The sequence below is a fragment of the Cygnus olor genome, chromosome Z (assembly GCF_009769625.2).
Source record: "Cygnus olor isolate bCygOlo1 chromosome Z, bCygOlo1.pri.v2, whole genome shotgun sequence".
Lineage (NCBI taxonomy): Eukaryota > Metazoa > Chordata > Aves > Anseriformes > Anatidae > Cygnus > Cygnus olor.
In genome coordinates, this window is record NC_049198.1 from 49,986,861 (window position 1) to 50,006,673 (window position 19,813).

Consider the following 19,813-nt stretch of genomic DNA (forward strand, 5'->3'; position numbering starts at 1 on the left):
TCTATGGCCTTTAGATTTAAGACTGGCTTCCAAGTGACCCCTGCCCCACAGGTCAGTAGTTAAGTCTCCCATTCTCTCCACCTCCTTTCATCACCCAGCCTTCAAAGAACAAAAGTCAGATCTGCCATGCTCACACTACTTTAGCCGTGGTCACTGCATATCATTCCCTAGCAGCAAAGAAACTCATGGGAGACAGTTAGATATGGGATTATAAATTACAAAATGGTTCCTGAAACATGTGTCTCTGAAGCATGTTGGTGCTGCAGTGTCCACTTCTTGCTCAGAGCAAGATGTTGGCATGCACCTCAGTGTCCTAAACATCTCCTCTTTGCCATTCAGTTTGGCTGGCTTAGGAATCCTGTGAATCTCCCTTTGCTATGTTTATTGTACCCTCCTCTTCCCTGGTATAAACTCAGTATAACTAATAAGGTGGCTGAGCACATGCCTTACGACAGATTTTTCCCAAGCATGGATGACAGTCTTTGGGGAAGAAAAAAAAAATAAAAAAAAAAAGGACCATGCAGATCTATATTTTCACTGTGTGATGTCTAGTGCTAGGTGCAGTGTGTTTCATGTCAGCCAGGATTTGAATCCACTGAATCCCAGGCCAAAAACCTGAGTGCAGACCCGGCCTTCCTCTGACCACAGGTTGGCCATCGCTAGAATTCATGCATGAGACCACGGCCTCCTTGCAAGACACAGTTTGAGTGTTTTTCCAGCTTTGCTCAATCCAAACATCCAATGAGCGCTTCATTTACGATCTGTAGTCACAATGGAGATACTGAGAATGTGCTCAGCTCCTGTGGCATCAGTTCCCCTGGGTTCTGTGTTAGCAGAGGAGTGGCACTTCTCTGCCAGCAGCCAGCCTCTAAAGAAACTAATCCTCCTTCAACCTGAAATGTAGAGGTATATTCTTCTGTTGATCTTGATGGAAATTCAAAATAAAGGAAAAGGCATACAAAGGCATACAAAGAACTTCACAGGCGGGCAGTGCTGTTCAGCAGTTCACACAACCCACTTTAGGGCTGCTGGTTACTACTAGGAGACTCAGGAGGGGCCTTATGGCTAGGGACACTTCTGTCATTTATACTGAGGTTTTGCCACTGCTGCAACATGAGAGACATTTTCAGCCAGCTTCAAGTGATGTGGTAGATCTTCATGCCACAGGTACCATTATCTCACAGCACAGCACCATGATTTTACCGTGCCCACTTCCAGAGGAAGAGTGGGCACATGATGCTGAGTATGCCAACTGGTTCAGCATTACTTGCTGTAAGCAGAGGACACTCTTTTAAGTTGATGTTGCCGTGCATGGTGTAAACAGATATTTTAAAGCTCACATTTGCTAATTTCATTATTTTTAAATAGAATCTCTTGGGTCAACATTTTTCTTAGGCACATATTATACAGAAATGTCTGTCTTGGTGTTTTATAGAATGAGAATCATAGCATGGTTTGGGTTGGAAGGGACCTTAAAGACCATCTAATTCCAACCCCTCCCACCAGACCAGGTTGCCCAAAGCCCCATCCAGCCTGGCCTTGAACACCTCCAGGGATGGGGCAGCCACAGCTTCTCTGGGTAGTTCATTCCAGTGCCTCACCACCCGCAGAGTAAAGAATGTCTTCCTTGTATCTAATCTAAACCTACCCTTTTTTAGTTTAAAGACATTACTCTTTGTCCTATCACTACACTCCCAGATAAGGAGTCCCCCTCCAAAGAGCAGTATGAGACATCCAGTTGAGAAAAAAGTTGAAATTGTCCCTGTGTCACAGTGATTTTCTGTCTTTTCCTCACAGCTTTTTCATTTGTCACCTTAGTACTCCCTCTCCCTCTCCCAGCCCTGTATTCAGCTGGGGATTAGATTGTTCCCACCAGGTGCTAGCCAGAGCAGCTTTACATCCCAAGCTCCCCTGAAATTTGGAAGAGTTTTTATATCTGAACTTGTGCTCCAGTCTGAATCCAGACTATTTAAACATTTCTGGATAACAATAGACTCAAATCAGAGTTCACATTAACTCTTCAGGATTATTTCTGCTTTTTAAAATGGAGTTGGCTAAAATTTTCTGAGTTGTAAATATTTGGAAGACAGAACAGTATTTCGCAATTAAATTTTATTTATCTGTCTTTTTCAAGAGCTGGTCAAAATCATCTTCATACATAGACCGAAATAGATTTCCACCAAAAAGTGTAAATTATAATAAACAAAGAATTTCTGGCATTTTTCATCATCTGTAAATATTCCCATGTTGTTCCTTAAGAACAATAATCTTGCATAAGTGCTGAGTAGTAGAATGATTCTCTACTGGAAATTATACTGTGATGTTTCTGATATCCCCTACGAAATATTACAAAAATGTAAAATTGAATTTTAGTGGCTATAAAGACAAAGATAGATTTGTTTCTTAAATAATTTATTTGGAATATATTAGACGTTAAAAATATAGCACAAAATATGATCAGGTGGTGCACCATGTCTGTTCATGATCATACAGATAAGAAATCTGCAAAACACAAAGAAAAAAAATGACAAAAAAAAAAAATCTTTGGTAGACAGATCTAGTCAAACACAAGTAGAACATGAGAGTAAGAAGTTCCTAAATGGAAAGGAGAACAAAGAAAGTGTTGATATGAACCAAAGCAATAATGAGAAGGGAACTTTTTAGGACAAAAAATATATAAGCATGTTGTGTTACACGACAGACAGGTTTTCTTTCACCTTCCCTGGGCAATAACTCCACTCACAAGATGTTCTGACTCGGTGATGTGTGTTTCCTAGGATATCAAGTGGGTGATGGACCGAAGAACACCACCACACCTCACCAATAAGTACTCTGACTTGGACTAATTTGTCTTGCTGTAACTCTCAGCAAGTAAACAGAAAGCTAGGACTTGGTTCATTACCTCTGAGGCTCCGTGCAGAAGAGGCTGTGATTCCATTCGGTGACATTAGAGCAGGCAGAGTTGGCAGTGCTAATTGCACAGGCCATCCAAGAGTCTCTTAGTGTGTTTTCACTTAGCTGCTTTCCAGCACAGTCCTCAGCCCTGATAGCTCCGAAATGCAGGGATAAGCAAACCGAAGACTCACAGTGTTCAGAAACAAAATGGCACAGTCATCAACACTTTCAGATTTTGTTATTTTTTATTTTTTGGATCAGTTTTCCACTGACTCCTGCATCCTACAGCACCAGCCCTGGACTGCCCTCATGAATAAGCAGAAACAGCCCAGGGAGATGCCTTGGCACATGGGAGCTCCATTTATTCACTTGTCATGAATATATATATTTTTTCTAAGTATTGAAGTGTACCTGGGTCCAAATGGAAAGAGAAAAGACTTGTGTCAGTGGGAACAGGATCTGACCAGGAAGCAGATCTGCTTAAACCTTGTGTCATTTTTTTCTGTTACTCTAGACAGGTTTATACTTTTCATAAGCAGACCAGATCTCTGCTGACATAGATCAGGAAAAATCATTCCTGAATCCATAATTCAGGAAATTAAATTGATTTGTGTGCAACAACCCACAATGGTCACCCCTCCTGAGACCTCTCTCAGCCTGCTTGTCACCTAAACGCCCAGAGCAAGGTGGTTGCCCCCTGTGCCAAACAGGGACCAGAGTGTGCTGGTCCCGTATGTCCAGCAGCTTCTGCCAGACCCAATCTGCACCCACTGCTTCTGCACCTCTGGGTGGGAAGGGGCACCTCTCACTTGCACTTCCAAGAAGGTTTTCTCAGCGCATCACAGAGGCCTTTCTCCTGGGACCTCTTTAAACTAATGTTTAGTTTTGTTTAATAGTATTTTGTTCTAATATTGTGGATTCCTCCAGCCCAGTGAAAGGTGTGGCCAGGTTCAAGGGCTAGGACTTGTAGTTTCAAAAAAAATAGTAATAATTCAAGCTGGAAATAAGATTTGCAGGCTCAACGCTGAAAGCAAGTAGCTACTGGAACCACTGGTGAATGACTGGAGCAAATATCACATCCCTCAAAAATCGTTAAGTACTGAGGTCAGATGTCTTTCCCAGACAAATTTTGTGGTACAGTCGGGATTTCTTGAGCTCAGTAGCTTTTCCTCAAAATAGCATGGGAGAACAATCTCTTTCCCTGCCAGAACCACTGGATGAATTTCTTACTAATAGAGATCAGGGCAGAATGCCCTTCTGGCTCGGACCCTGCTGTGGCAGCGGTGAGTCCTTCCAGGTTCCCAACGTCTGAGAATTCTCTCTGTGGTCTTTCAGGTTGGTGGCTGACCAAAGAATTCCTTTCCTGTTCAATAAAAACTTACTAAAAAAAAATGTAATAAATATAAATATATAATCATTATACACAGAGAAGAAACCCACAGATTCTGAAAAAAAAAAAAAAAAAAAAGAGGGGGACTATCAGACTGACACCAATCTCTCATTGTCTCCTAAGGAGACGAAGTCTCTGACCAGCAGCACTCTGCAATATTGCCGCTCACGCCAGGAGAGGAGACGCCACAGTTTTCAATCAGACCCAGCTCCTCCATGCTCTGCAGGCGTGGGGCTTGCTGGAAGAAGCCCAGGAGGCTGCCTCGTGCTGCCGCTGCTGTCTGCTGCAGGCCGGGCTCCCCCAGGACCTTGACGAGGAAGTTGATGTACCTCATGGCTAACCGCAGCGTCTCGTTCTTGCTCAGTTTTTTGTCGGGCGGGTGGGTGGGAATGAGTTTCCTCAGCTTGGCAAAGGCGCTGTTGACATTTTGCTGCCTCCATCGCTCCCTGGTGTTGGTGAAGATCTTCCTTGTCATTCCCACAGCGCTGCAAAGCAGAGGAGATGGTGAGTCCATGCCAGACACCCCTGACTGCTGACCCACAGGCTGCTGCTCTGGGTTTGCTGTAACCTCTGAGCCAGCTGTGAGCGCTTGGTGGTGGTGATAGGAATTTCTAATTCTGGCCCTCTGTGGCTGACGTCCTTGTGCTACATGCACAGATTCACCCCAGTCCCTAAAGCTTTGTCCCCATTCGCAGCCACAATCCCAGGCATCGCAGCTGCAGTTAGACACCAGAGTCCTGTGGGGACTTCTCAAAGGAGCAGATGGGTTTAACCTCCTCATACAGCCCCCATCAGCTTCTCGTCAGCACTCCCACCAGGCTGCCTGAGGGGCATCTGGGCACTTCTTTGCAGGGAAGGAAGGAAGGAAGGCAGGCAGGACAAGGGCAGGACACCCCCGTGCTTCCCAAACCCCGTTCACACCTCCCTGGGGGCTGCTCCCACCTGGCCCAGGCCTCACAGCTCACAGCAGGAGCTCAGCCAGGCTCGGGTGGACCTTGGGTCAGGGCATTGAGCGGGCAGACAGCTGATGCTAATGAACATGTGTGATTATGGTTATTTCGGGAGACTTCTCCAGGGAAGCAATGTCCTGGTGCCCTGCCCAGCCCACACTGACTGCTCGCTGCTGGCGGCAGGCACTCTCCAGTTTGATCCATTTGGACTTCTGTTTCAGCCTCTGAGTGCTGCCAAGGTTAAGCCATAAATGCCATGAGTGCTCCCGGGCAGGGCTTTGCAGGCTGCGGAGGTTAAGCGTGACTCCTACACAGCGTGCAGGCATTCCAGCCAAAACGTCCCTGTAGCTATTACTTGGCCGCGCCGCCTCACGGAGCTGAGCAGCAAAGGAAACCCATTGCCCAGCGCGGATCTGGCAGCAGGAGACCGCTGTGCAAGCTGTGAGGGGTGGTTTTAAATGCAATTTGGCAGAAAGGTCATCAAGGGATGGTGGGGTTGGCCTAGCCTTGCTTGTATTGCCATCGAAAGGAATCCCAGTGACCAGCTGAGATGGATGAACGTATATATGCCTATCTGTAACCTGCCAGACCACCCGGCTTTTCTTGCCCATTTCCTTTTCCCAGGAAGGCTGTTTTGGTCCCCAGCAGCCCTCTGGTCCTTGCTCATAAACATCCGATGGACGTAGTTCCCTCTAAAGAGCCTTCCCTCCTCTCACACAGCCCTGTGGTAGACATTCACTTTTCCATTTCTGAAGCTGTTTTTTTATGCCAATGGCACCAAGACAGTTGGAGCGGGGAAAACAATCCACAGGAACAGAAAACATCCAAGGGAATAAAGGGCAAATGTTTCCACCTACCTTCTGCTACATGTGTAAACCTCAGCTCTTAATATTTATTGGCAAACTCAGCAGTCAGCACACAGCAGTCCCACAGAGGCTGGGGAGAAGCACCCCTCACCCCCAGAATGGGGAAACTGTGCGGTGATGCAGAGGTTAGTGGGGCTCCCCTGGCAGGGAGACAAGACATGCAAGGCCAGCCGAGAAGTCCCAGCCTGTCACGGACTGCAAATCACCAGGCAGACACAGCTACAGGGTCGTAAATCACGTTGGAGCCATGGTCAGAGATGTGCCCGTGTAGGCTTTATATGGCTACGCTCACGCTGCCCATACCTCCCCGTCGCCTCTCAGCTGTAGCCCCTACAGAGCTGCCGCATTGCTATTCTGGTAGAAGTTTGAAATTGCTGGCAGCCCAGTTGTCTACTCTGCCTTTAGGGACAAGAAAGTTGTCCCATCAGAATGTCCTTGCTTCATGAGCAGCTCATTTAAAAAAAAAAAACAAATGAACCCAAGTATTTCAGATGGCTGAGAGTTTTTCATATTTCTTGTAGATTTGCATGGAGACCCACTCCTTGATTCAGATGGGGATTGCATCTCTCTTTTAAAATTATTCTCCTACTCTGTGCGTCACTTTTGGTTTGTGCTATGTGTACAAATCTACTTTGTACTTTGCACCCACCCGGAAGAGCTAGCTACCTTTTTGGCAAGAACACTGCTGAAACAGCGATACAGATTTCAGACACTGTCCTCCTCTGCTCTTGTCCACTGCAGCACGTTCATTCCCAGGGCAAAACTTTCACCATTACAGTTTTACTTTTCCAAGCAGCTGCTTGGATTCCTGTGACTTTCAGAGTGCCACCTGCTTCCCTTCCCCCCACTTTTTTTTGTTTGTTTATCTGTTTTAGGATAAATTTGTCCATGTACAAGGTCAGTCAATTTTTCATGAGGTAGGAGAAGTTATTTGGGATTCTTTATTCCTTCTAATGGGCCAGGAGGATGGTATTTTGCCAGGCTGCTCAGTCTCTGGGCTGTGGTTCTGGTGCATGGCTCTCAGTGTACATCTGGGCTAGAAATGCTGATAGAGGGTCAGCTCCTGCTCTTTCTTCTGCTGCAGGCAGTGCCCATCACAGCACTCCAGGAGAGCAGGTCAGCGCACAGCCCTGGCTCTGTGAACGTCTTGGCCTTTTAGCAGCATTATTGGTGGGAAAATAACCCCAGCCTGCTCCTGCACACCACGCTGCCTTTGTCTCTCTCCTCTTTCACTTGGAAAGGACAACACTACCTCTGTGGTCACAAGCCTTGTCAGCAAATAGATGCCTTTGTGGGACTGGTGCCTGCTTTACACTTCAAAAACGCGTGTTTGTATTGCTGACATTTGTTCAAGATCGGCGAACAACAGCTTCCTCCCACCCCGGCGCCCCCCTCTGAGCTGACACTCCATGGGGAGATGCCCTGCAGGTGCAACCCACCTCCCTGCACCTCTCCACCTTAAATCCCTCTCCCTTTCTCCCACTGCTGTCTTGGCATTTCCTGTCATGGCGCTCAGAGCTTCTGCTGGAAGCACGAGAGGAGCTTCATGAGCCTGGTCCCGTGCTGCCTGAGTGTAATGCTTCAGCAGAGCTTCTTTCCTCACATCATGACCTGCCCATCCCTCCAATTCCCTCTAATCACGGCACCTTCCGGCCAAAAGGCAGCCTGTTTGCTGACAAGGGATCTGATTTCCATTCCTTTTGTCTCATTCCTTTCCTTCTCTTCCCTCCTTCTCTCCAGCCCTCCTCCCCACCAAGCGTGGCTTTCAGTATGAAATTACATGCAGCTTCAGATCTCTGCTAATGTTGCACATCCTTTAGCTTTCTCTGGTGCGGTGTTGCCCAGGGGCTGCACACAGCCCACACCCCCTCAGTCCATTTTAAATCCGTGCAGGGATCACCACTTTGCTTACACACATCATGGACAAACAGCATGAAGCTGCACACCTGGATTACTCTGTGCTTTACGGTCACCTCCGCCAGCCACAGGTTAACAGCCCCACATTGAGCTGATAAGAAAGGCACCAGGAAGGCAGCAGCCTAAATTCAAGGGGATTAATTCTGCTCTCAGGAACGTAGACCTGGAGGGTTACAGCATTTCCGCTGGAAGAATAACCCTGAGGGGTAAAACGTAGCCACTGAGGACAGGATTTAACTGGGATCAGGAGGAGATATCCAGAAGTAGTGGGTAAGTGTAGCTTCATGAGCTGTGATCCACATCTGCAGCGTGTAAAGAGAATTGTGCGAAGCCATAACCCCAGCCCAGCAGTGAATCTGCCCTGACAGCCAGACAGAGAAAAACAAAACACCGCCACCCACCGAACGGAGAGCTGAAGCTCTTCCCACCCCCTGCCTGCTCTTTTGAAACACTCAAAAATGGGGGGCGGGGGGGGGAATTCTGGTTGTGGCTAATGCAGCCACAAGTGTCACCAGACAAAAGACCAAACAATAGAGGAGATGAAGACCTCTCCCACGGTGGCACCAGCTCTCGCAGCCTCTCCGTGCGAGAGGCGCTCAGGCGCTTCCAGCAGCAGCAGCAGCAGCAGCAGCAGCTCGGGCACAAAGCGCAGTCCCTGCTAGGACATTCCCCAGCAAATGGCCCCCAAGCCAGCGGTTAATGCCTGAGGGCTGGCAGGGGACTCACCGGCAGCCCAGCACTCAGTCATAATTAGCAGGCTGCTATTAAATAAAGATCGTGGATGAGAAAGTTCCTCCCTCAAGTTATACCTTTGACCTCACTGAAGTTAAATCCATGTTGAAACTGGCCACTGGAGACCTACTCCTGCAAATCTTAATCAGACAGCAGATGCCTGCTGCCAGCAAGAATTGGAGTGCTTCTAGTGAACCTGCGATGCCACGCTGCTGCTCCACAGGGGAAACCCGGTGCCTGCTAAAATGGGTTATTTAACACATCGATTTTGTGAAGTCCCCTCAGCCCCGGAGTAAATGGCAACAGAGCAGCAGGTGGTGCCCGGGTCCCGCACCAGGCAGGTGCTTGGGAGCCTGATCCACCACGGGGAGCAGAGACCGCCCAGGCAGAGTTCCCCGTGGCCGTGCTTTGTTTGCTTTGCACCAGTGCGACATGGCGAAGAGGAGGAGGAAGCTCATTGTTTCCCTCTTCAGCTCCATGCCAGCCGTGGAGCGCAGGGCTTAGCACCATGTGGAAGAGAAGATTGAGCACGGATGTCACAAAACATTACACTGCCTATCAGTAACACATGTGAGTTTTTTTTTTTTTTTTTCTTTTTCTCCTCCACAGAGGAGAAATAGTCTTGAAGCTCTGCAGCTGAACCACGCTCTGTGTGCTCAGGCCTGGAGGCCTTCCCTCGGGAAGCTCAGCAGGCCGCAGGAGGAGCAGCACACCTTGAGGTTCAGGCTCATTCCTCCCAGCTTTCCTCAGCACCTCCATACCCCTCCCTGAGTGCCTCCCACCCGAAATCCCACCGGTGTGCTGGTGGGCGAGCACACAGGGAGAGCACAGCGTGGTGAGCCGAAGGCTGTGCAGGCCATCAGGGAGCTGCACTTCTGTCTTCATTTCCACTCCCCTTTCGCCTCAGGCAAATCCCTTCCCCTTCCTGCACCTTCGTGTCCCTCCCGCTTGTAATAAGCCTGTCTCAGCTGCAGGTTTTTTGGAAAGGAAATGATCTGTGTGTGTGCATGAGTGAGCGCAGCGGCCTGCGCAGGGTGGCCCAGCCTCACCTGGCAGTGAAGGGTGCTGGGCCCGTGAGGTGAAGCAAGAGCCATCGCTCCCTGCTCTGGTGGAGCGCCTCCAAACACCTTCAAGCGAACTTCATTTTGTTTTAAGTCAGGTGTGGGATGAGGAGCGACTCCAGCAGTAAACAACAGCTCCTTTCACTGCCTCACGCCTCTGTCGGGCGTGTTATCTGGCAATCGTGCTGCGGTACGAAGCACAGCAGTGCAGCAAAAGCGCCATAAAAACCAGCCAGCGCTGACAGAGTGATTTGCCTTTTTTAAGGTCTGTAAATCTGAGGCAAAGCGCACGCAGTGAAATCTCTGCTTCTGGGAGCTCTCCTGTCTAAGGGCAGCATTTACAGTATGCTTCCAGCTATGCCGTCCTCTCTTTGAACCTCTAGGAAAAGGAGACCACCGGAGCTCAAAAGAGTGGTGTAAAGGTCGCAGGCTTAAGTCAGCCTCCACGTTTGAGGATACTCATCCAAACTACATGTGATTACAGTTACGGTGTAGCCTTGCAGTCTGGTTGCCCACCTAGAGGGTGCCTATTTCTTGCAAAGGTGTGAGCTCACTGCTGTCAGTGAATCAGTGAAATTTTGGTGAAATCAGTCTCTTCCCTGCAGACCTTTTAATTTGAACACTTCAAATGTTGTTCCTAAGACTGCCTTCGGAAAGGTAGGTCTGGAAAGCAGTGGGCTGTCACTCAACAGGTGTTTGGCAGAGAATAAAATACGTGGTTGAAACCTTACCACAAATGACGAAGAGATTTGCACAAATTAACTCTCTGTGCACACAGGATTTTTTTTGCCCATGTATCCCCACTTGCCAATGCTTTTTTTACAGTAAAATCAATTCATACCACAGCTCTGTGCAAAGAAAAAACAACAACAACAAAAAAAAACCCTGATGCTCTGCAACAGTTCTTGCTAAATTAAAGTCTAGGGTATTGGCATGGACACAACAGCTTGCTATGTTGTACAGCAGCTGAGAAAGAGACATTCAGCCAGGAGCTTTAACCTTTTTTTTTTTTTTTTTTTTTTTTTTTTTGGTTAACTTGCACTAGTGTTACTGTCTGTTCAAGAAGATCCAGGAGACATTTTGTAATAAAGCTTCTCTGTCCTCCTGGTCCCATCTCCTGTACAGCCCTCTTGAGTCAAAGCTTCAACTGCAGTTCCACTTGGTTTCCATTAAAAACAGCCTCTGTTGAATTCACTTCCCAAATATTACATATGGACTATTAAATTCCCAGATATTACATATTACAAAGTCCCTGCCCTCGTCACCTTAAAGGAGGGGGATCAGATGCTGCCCATCTCTCAGCTTGGCAGGGACCAGCCTGTGGCAGCTTGCTCTGCTGCAGGAGTCCTTAGGGACATGTACCTCCAGGAAGGTCGATCTGGTGTTGTTTTAGGATATGACCCCAAGACAATATTCACTTCCACATTCTACCCAGGTCTGCTCTGAGGCTGATAGAAAAATCTCTCTGTGACTTCAGCAGGACCAAAAGTTTGATGCCATCCTGTTACCTGTGTACAGTGTCCTCCTTTCCTACCAAACGTGACTTAAAACCAGTCTGCAGGGCACCATGGCATTGCCCCAGGAATTAATGGGGTCTGCTGCACATAAGATCAGAGGTCAACAAAAGCACCGAGAAACACCCACCAGGGCAAAACGTAACCTCCAAAGGTGTGATACCAACCACCACGAGGCAAGGACCATGCTGCTGGTTTCCCACAGGTGTTATGCTGCTAACTCCATGGGACTATGCCGGGTGGAAATGCCAGCATGAAGATCATCATGGACACAGCCATCCTCCTAGGCACCTGCGTTTCATCCCCAGGCCGCCCACCTAGCTTGGTGGCTCTGTGAGCTCCTCATTTCTTGGATCAGCTGCTCACACCACGACTACTCTAATATGTCGCGTAAACAGGCAGTAAAAACAAGCTGCATTTATTTTAGTCTTTTTTTTTTTTTTTTTGTGAAATGATACAGAGATGCACAGTGGAGAAAGATTCTAAAATCCATATATTGTCCTATACTGTTACATGCAAAGAGAGACAGCTACTTCAGAAAAAAAAAAAATGCCGCTTTTATTGTTTATTAGCTTTCTCAGATACATACAACTTTATGTAGTAGATTAGCCCTGGAAATATGAACCTGTTCTAGATTGGGAGGTTTCAAAAGGTTTTTTGTTTGTTTGTTTGTTTTTTAAGTTTGAGAGTTATCAACATCTACCCGCTGAACTTAAAAAATAAAATCATTAAGCTTTTCCTACTAAGTGAACTATTGAACTGGGCAAAATTCGGATGCTTGTGCATTTTACAGACACATCAGTTCTGATGCAGATGTTTTGTAAAGTAGTGGGGATATTTTTTAATATGTGAGGTTTGAAATTTAAATCTCCTTTTAACATCCTTATTTGTTGACACATTCATAGAATTTCCAGTCTAGTGCATAATCATACAAAAAAAAAAAGTCTGGCAAATGTTTTGTTCTTTATGCTTTTGCAAATATTTTGTTTTAAATATCAAACACCAGAGAATTCGTTTAAGCTCTGTTCCTAAACTCAGGGTTCCTATGGTGCTCTGTGTAATCACTTTACACCAGTGCAATAACTGATTTACATCACTTTTCAGAGGTATAAATGAGCTTGCCTAGTGTGTAATTATGAAGTTATAATGTAAGAAAAACTAGGAATACTAGGAACAGTGTCTTTAAATTTTTTTTTATTTTTTTTTTTGCTCCACATCACATCTATGCATCAACATTTCTGTCCAAAATATTAAAACGAACAAACAAAAAAATTTCTCCTGGCATGAGGTTTGATTCACTGGGTGGATTCTAAGAATTGGAAAAGTCCAAGCACAGAAATGTGGCAACACAATTATTTCACTTAATTAAACACAGTCACCCGTATGTGGCTGTTTCCATAACTATTATGTCTGTCAGAGGAAGTGCCTTACTCTTAGCCTTTTGATGACAAGACCCCAAGATGCCATGATAATAAGTAAAAGTCCCTGCCGCGTGTCTCAGGCAGGAAACGTCAGCATGCCTGAGCAAATTGCAAGGTAAGCCCAGGAGAGGGGCAGCAATTCTGCACAGAGATGAGTAAGTTGTCACTTACGTTTCTGGTCACAGGTGCTTGCAGCTCGTCAAACCTGGTCAGCAGGTGAAGGTACAGCAAAATCGGATGTCTCCTCTTTTCCTTCCTCGGCAGCTCTCGCCGTGCCTGGCCGCAGAGCTTGCTCTCGCTGGATGGAGTCAGCCTGGTGCTGGTCCTGGCCGCCTCATTTATAGAATAGCAGGTCCTTTGTCTGGCGCGTGTCACCACTAGTCCTAGCAATCCAGGAGCTCGTTTTGCATCTCCCAGGAGATTCTCTCTGTCCTGCCTTTTCTCTCCTCAACGCTGCTCTCTGCCCCTTTCTGGAGGGATGGGGCAGGAACTCAGACTGCTTACTAGTCGGGGTGCAACTTTGGCTGGGTCGGATGCACTCTGCAGGAAAAGATGGAAATAAAATCTTTTTCTCTTTTTATTTTTTTCCTCTCTCTCTTTTTGGTGTGTGTGTTTTGTTTTGTTTTGTCAGCTCTGAGCTTGTAAATGAGATCCAATGTTTATTCAAAAGCCGGCTTTAACACGACACTGGGTTCAGAAGCAGGCTGATGTGGTTATCGTGTCCCTAAGCAGGAGATGCCCTCTACTCTGACAGTACCATGGTGCTGTGGAGACAGCCACGTGCAGGCAAATCGACCCTGCCACTACATTTTGGGGAAAAGCTGGCTTCCACGTGGAGCCCCTGGTCGCACCTCCTGCAGCCTGGTGGAAATCCTGAGCTGCCCCCCGGCACCGGCACCTGCCCAGGTCTGAGTACAAGAAGAAGCTGGATGCATGCACTCACACATCAGCCAGCTTTCCCTTCACTGCTGGGCACACACAGTGCATGAAGGCTGGGTTTAATTTGTGGATTTAAAAGCAAAGGCAGCCCAGCTCTGTACCCTTGCGGCTGAGACGCAGGATCTGTCAAGTGGAGAATTAGTTCTGCTTTGCTGGGGTAGCTCCAAAATGTCCTCTCAGCTCAGGGACAGCAGCCAAGCAATCTCACATCTGACTGCTAAAAAGAAAAAGACAGACTGCCCCGGCATGAAAGGAATAGCCCTTGTATGCACAGGGGTCCCTCAGCTTAGGGACCCAGCAGAGGAGCTGCTGTGGGGGCCTGACAAACCCCAGGCTCCTTTTCCAGTCAGGCACAGGCCTCCAGGGAGAGGTTCAGAGGGCTTGGAGATATTTGGGGGCCACCTCAGACCTCCAGACATCACTGTGACCATCTCCGTAGTGCACATCCTGGATAGGGCTCACGCTTTCTGCCACACTGGGTTTATAAAAGCGCTGCACATTTCTCAGCTAAGAGGATTGCCCCTCATAAATATTGATGTCCCAGGGGTGGAAGGATGCAGTTCGTCCATGGGGAGAAAAAGCCTCGGTCCTCGGTGGGGCAATTCCTCCCCCGACCGGGGGTTCAGCCCTTTCACACGGTAAATCAACAGCGGCACTACGCCTGAAAGCTGTGTCAACCGCCTCATTTAGCACAAGTGTTGTGTTAACTATAGGCCCTATTCCAGAGGGGCCTTTGGCCTCGCAGAAGCCTGATTTCCATGTAATTTACATTGGAAAGTTGCAGAGTGCTCCTCCCCTTGTGTTGCTTCCCCCAGCCCCTCATTTATCCACAGCCTGCCTGAGGTACCCCAGTGCAAACTGGGCCAGCCCAGGAAGGGGAGGGAACTGAAACTGCTCATCCCTAAGTGCTTGGACTCTCCACTGCCCAGGACCTTCCAAACCTGGCGAGACGAAGCAGCAGAAAATATGCAGACGTGAGAGCATCTGTCCTTGTTGGGAGAGGGTCTGGATGGGCTACTATTTGTTCTCACTCACGTGTCAGTGCAGGAGATGCCCTTTCCAGAGCCAGGTTGACCCTCCAAGGTGGGGTGTCACAGACCAGCCTTCCTCTTCTGCAAGCCCCAAGGTCCCGGTGAGCCCCTGCTGCCTCTGCAGAGCATCTGTGATGACCACGGCACTCTGGGGGCACCAGGGTCTGCCCTCAGCCAGGACCAGGGTGCTGGGACAGCTGATGGGCAGGGAGAGGGGAACAAGAGCAGTGAAAGCAATGTTGTGCCCTGGGCATGCTCTTCCTCACAAAGATTTCTGCAGTGACCCATCCTGAAAGCTTCCTTGGAGTCTGGGGCAACTCTTAGCTGCAGCGGGCCCAGCTTTTTAGCAGCCACCCGTAATCAGTTCATGAAAAGTCAAGTGGAAACAGAGGACTTTTTGCAACTTGCACTCTTTCCCTCCTAGGACATTTCTCAGAGTAGAGCCCCAGTGCCCCCGTGGTACTGACGAGGAGAGCAGGGTGGGGAGCACTGCAGCGCGTGCAGCTGCAGGAGCTGGGAACATCCAGCTGCAGTGCTCTGCAGGTGCAGAAACTGCTGGGCAACACCTCGAAACACTGTCCTTCCTCAGCAAAACACTTGCTGCGGATGGGCAGGAAATCAAAGAGAATCCTGCCTTAGTATGGGCAGGGATTTCAGGAGATGGGCCTGGGTTCAGATTATTTTTCCCCCTTGTAGGGGGACGCTTTCAGGCTGGTGAAAGCAGCAGACAGAAAGTGATGGATGGAAAAAGGACAGTATGAGGCTGCAAACAGACAGCAACATTATCACTGTGCGTTCAGAGCCACATTTTACAGATGGGAACAATAAGAAGCAATTATGCACATCTGGGCTTCTGCCCTTCAAAACTGAAATTTAGATCAATAGATTTTGAATATAGCAAGCTGGAGGAGGCTGCTCGGGGTTCAAAACAGCAGCTGCATGCAGACTGCTGAAATATTAAACTTCCATCATCCAAAGCTTTTTGTAACCTTTTGAATCTCTTATTAGTGTTAACAAAACACTCACATCGGGGGGTGATTTAAATTCTGGCCACACTTTTCAGCTTAATTCCAGAAGCCAAAAATCTTTTCCTTTTTAATGCTGAAACTCGCTGATAGCCGTGAAGAAAATGTTTAGCCACAGAAGAAAGAGACTTAATGTTTCTCTAAACCATGCACAGGCAGCAAAAGGGGAGAGGCAAGCAGCTCATTTTCCCAGTAACGCAGAAGTACCTAGACAATACAGATTCTTTGGAAATCACCTAAAAATGAGAAAAACAAGACATTCATCCCAGAGATGCCATTTCCACTGCCACACAACAGTGAGCTTGCCCAGGCTGTGTACAGCAATGAAGCCACCATGTAAGAATTACTCAAAAGAAGGACTCAAAGGAACAAGGAGCAGAATATGGGTATAGATTCCTGGCCACATTTTAAGCCCTAAAGGGTCTCTGCCATAGAAGTGGTTGTGCCTTCCACAGCAGTCTTTTAACCAATGATGAAAGGTAGGGACAAAGAGATTTAATTTCCAGTAACTTCAAGCAAAGCCCTCAATGCCCAGCCATAGGTATTTGAAGAGCTGGGATTCCCCAGCCTTTTGCACCATCTCGCAAGTTCTCTTCCCTCAAGTCTTTGAAACCATGTTTCCCCTTGCAAGCATCAAGAGATTTTGCTCTGAATCTCCCTAATATCTCTTCTTATTGAAGGTTGCTGCTTGAAAATGGATGAGGTTGAAATTCTCGAAGGAGAGGACTGATAATTGGTGCTTGAGATTGCTTACTGCCAGACTAGTAGTGCATGTGTTTGCAAAGGGCAAGTGCAAAAAAACTGCCTCTCAGGAGTGCATTATTGTCTTGCAGTACATTTCACATAGAAAAACCAGACGTGCTGACTATTCTGTCATAAATGTAGTTTTCTTACTTTAAAGAGATTTGACATCCTTTTTTTTTTTTTTTTTTTGGTCAGTTATGAATGCGTGCCCTCATTCCTACCTTGATGAAGGAGAAATTGTACAATTTGTTTCAAATTTCATTTCCAATTGCTTTGTTTCAAATGTTGTTAAATACATCTCTGTCTCCGAGGTGCTCAGCTTGTGTAAACTGATATACTTCACTGGCTGCTGCAGAACAGCAGTAGTCCACAGCACGCAGAAATCACCCCTTACGCTTTCAGTTCTGCTGATTGATTTGTAATATGGTTGTGTTGTACCTCTCTCTACTTTCTATGGGGAAGACAGAGTTTTGACAAAATTCCTCAGGGTAAGAACTGCACAACCTGCGTAACCAACCAGCTTTGTTATCAAAATGATTTTGTAAGGCCAGCCAGAAGCTCCGAGAAGTTTGGACAAAGAGGTCCATTCCCCACCACCAGTGTCATCCCTGCAGCCTGGTTTCTCATCTCACAGCGCAGGGAAGCAGCTCCATTAACACCAGAAAAGCCCTTTGTGTGCAGACTTTGTTGCTGTTGTCCCCACTATGCCACCTTGTCCCATGAAATCAAGGCATGCCCTGTAGCTAGATCAGCCCGTCAAACCAGCAATGTCCCAGTGCTGTATGTGCAATATTTTTTAAAGCCCTTCAGACAGCTCTGCTACCCACCGAGAATGAGACAGCGGTATCAGGGTGTGAGTTCAGCAGCAGGGAGAGAAGGACTGGGGAGCAAATTCTCCTGATCGTCTATGAATACTGAAAGCCTAGTGGAAAACCCTGTTCGGGGTAGAAAAGCTTATTTCCAGTGTATTGCATCTGCTATGGGAGAGGCAGCCTCCACCTTTATCACAAACAAAAGGAATTGATTTCAGCCAGGAGTATTACACAGCAAATGTAGGTCAGCTCAGTGTTCTGGATGGTTTTTAGTGGCCACAAAAAGAATAAATAAGCTCTCAGCTCCTCTGTGCTACTTGTTACTGGCCTCTATTGCCTTCCTCGGCTTTCCACTCCAGTTTGTAAGAAAAACAGTGCTCCTACCTGGTGAAAATGTGACAGCCTCAGAGACCAAGGAGGGACCATAAGCCACATTTTCGGTGCTGGTGCTCAGTATAACTTGTGTCAGATGCTGTTGTGATTGCCCAGGCTCCTGACAAGTGTTTCAGGAAGACATCATCTCACACAGAGCCCAGAGCCAGAGGATGTGGTTACCTTGCACGCACTGAGCACTAATGCAGGTTTAGGGGATGCAGTACCCGCATGCCCAGGCTTTGTGAGCACAGTTTCAGTGGCTATTTTCGTATCCTGTCCCTCAGTTCTCTTTGGTCCCTGTGTTCAGTGACTAAGCTCGGACTGCTGGCAGCACTTCTCACCAAACCCGATTTGGACTGCCGGGCTTTACAGTACAAGAGAGTGACCTTGTAACACATCATGAATGCAGAAGAAAGGGAAGAAAGCCACTTTGCTGCGAGGAAGTCACTGAAGCTCTTGCAGTGCACCACAAGCAACATCCCAGGAGAAGCCCAGACCCCCAGGACCTGAGACACGGCTCACACACGGGCAGCACCCGCTCCTGACCTTCGGTTTGCTGGTGTCTCCGGTGCTTTGCCGAGCAGGAACGCCTGCCTGCACGGAAACAAAGCCCTGCTCTGCTGCTCCTCGTCTCGGCAACCTCTGCCCACCCCTTTCAGCAGCACAGCCTTTTTGCGGTTTAAATGTTCCTTTTTAGAGTGCCTTTTATTTCCAGCTTGGAGAGCAGGGATAGAGATGGGATAGGGATGCTGAAGTAGGAATTTACATAATCTGATTAACAGGGGATTATCCAATGGCTGCTGAACAGCCTTAGTGTGCTTGAGCTAAAAACCTTACTATTCATTGCTCTCACCACCCTGCAGGACGACTGCACCTGCAGCACCAGCTAATTCTCTCCTGGGGTCTTCAAGGAAGGAGAAAAGCGAGGGCATATTTTTATTGTTGTATGGGGGAGGGTTGAGGAGCTGCAGCTTTTGCTGGGCAGTCCCTAATTGATCTGTCTGCATCAGCCTTGAGGAAGCTAAAAGGAAAGCTGAGCCAGTTGGCATTGCCAGGACAAGCCATCACCTCTGAAAATGGCCAGCTTCTTTGGGTCCTCTGTGCTTCTGCGTGGGCAGTTTACTGGGACCCATCCGGACCTGCCACAAAAAGGTATTGTGCAGAAAAGTCCTTGGGATGCAGGAACCAAATGTACAGTTTCTGCTATGCTCACCCGGCTCGTCCAGGAGCACGCTGGACACTATCCCACTCTAACATCACCAGACGGCTGTATCCCACTCCTCTCCCACCAGGAAAAATGCAGTGATATGGGGACAAGCATGCTCAGAGTTTGTGAAGCCTTACAGCATGTTGTCCTTTTATTACCTGTTACCTATGGTCCAGTTATCCCGTGACTTGGCTGAGGTGGCAACTGTGTGAAAGGCAGCAGGACGCGGCAGACCAATGCACTTAGGAGAGAAGGAATAAGCCTGCAAAACAGCTCACCCACAAACACAGTACAAGGCCCCAGATACAGGGGAGAAGTTTAGACTGAGCAGGCAGGCCAAAGAAACCCTCAAGAGAGGCAAAGTAGCCCTTTGGACGTACTACAAAACTCAGCAACACATAACAGCATTGACTGGGCTGAGCTGAACTCTGCCAACAGGGTGGGGAGATGAGTGGAGTCCAGGCCCTGATGGGACATAAGGAGTTCAGCTGCTGGCTTCAACCAAACCTGGTCTGCACCCTGAGCATCCATCTGTGAGAAGCAGAGGTGACACTTCAAGCTGAGAAACGTGTTAACTGGAAAGGAATTGGGATACAGATCTCCAGATTAGAAAAAAGAGCAGGTAGCATGAGATGGACTCTCCCACACAGATTCACATCAAAGCCAGGGGAAGAGGAAGAATGTAGACATTTTTCTATTGTAAAAGGGGACTTCTGTGAGGCCAGGCAACAATAAGAGGTTTTTGAGCCTTTCAAGCAAACAAAAACTGGAGTTTCTAGAAGAAGCACAACACCGGTAGAATTCTTCTGATATAATAAACCAAGACTAATTGTAAGCCTTTTCTTCCAGAAGCACACTCCATCCTCACAGCTACATCTGGAGATGTTGGTGATGCTTTACACATCCACACATGGCTGCTGTATTTGTCTGGGAG

At 47.7% G+C, this 19,813-nt stretch overlaps 1 protein-coding gene and 1 long non-coding RNA gene across 2 annotated transcripts; one reads left to right on the top strand and one right to left on the bottom strand.

Annotated features, from left to right (window-relative positions):
* Nucleotides 1-1,715: 1,715 nt before the first annotated feature.
* Nucleotides 1,716-15,124, bottom strand: TAL2 (TAL bHLH transcription factor 2). The gene is made up of 2 exons (XM_040541738.1): nucleotides 12,918-15,124; nucleotides 1,716-4,770 (listed from the first exon to the last, which is right to left on the bottom strand). The coding sequence occupies exon 2, from the start codon at nucleotides 4,758-4,760 to the stop codon at nucleotides 4,404-4,406; it is 357 nt and encodes a 118-aa protein (XP_040397672.1). The 5' UTR covers nucleotides 4,761-4,770; nucleotides 12,918-15,124; the 3' UTR covers nucleotides 1,716-4,403.
* On the top strand, nucleotides 9,101-12,307 carry LOC121062100. The gene is made up of 3 exons (XR_005815408.1): nucleotides 9,101-10,300; nucleotides 11,180-11,183; nucleotides 11,531-12,307. It is a non-coding gene; the product is annotated as an uncharacterized LOC121062100 (long non-coding RNA).
* Nucleotides 15,125-19,813: the final 4,689 nt, after the last annotated feature.

What these genes read in the sequence shown, in the direction of transcription:
- TAL2 (XM_040541738.1), bottom strand. Translation starts at nt 4,760, where the DNA reads ATGACAAGGAAGATCTTCACCAACACCAGGGAGCGATGGAGGCAGCAA.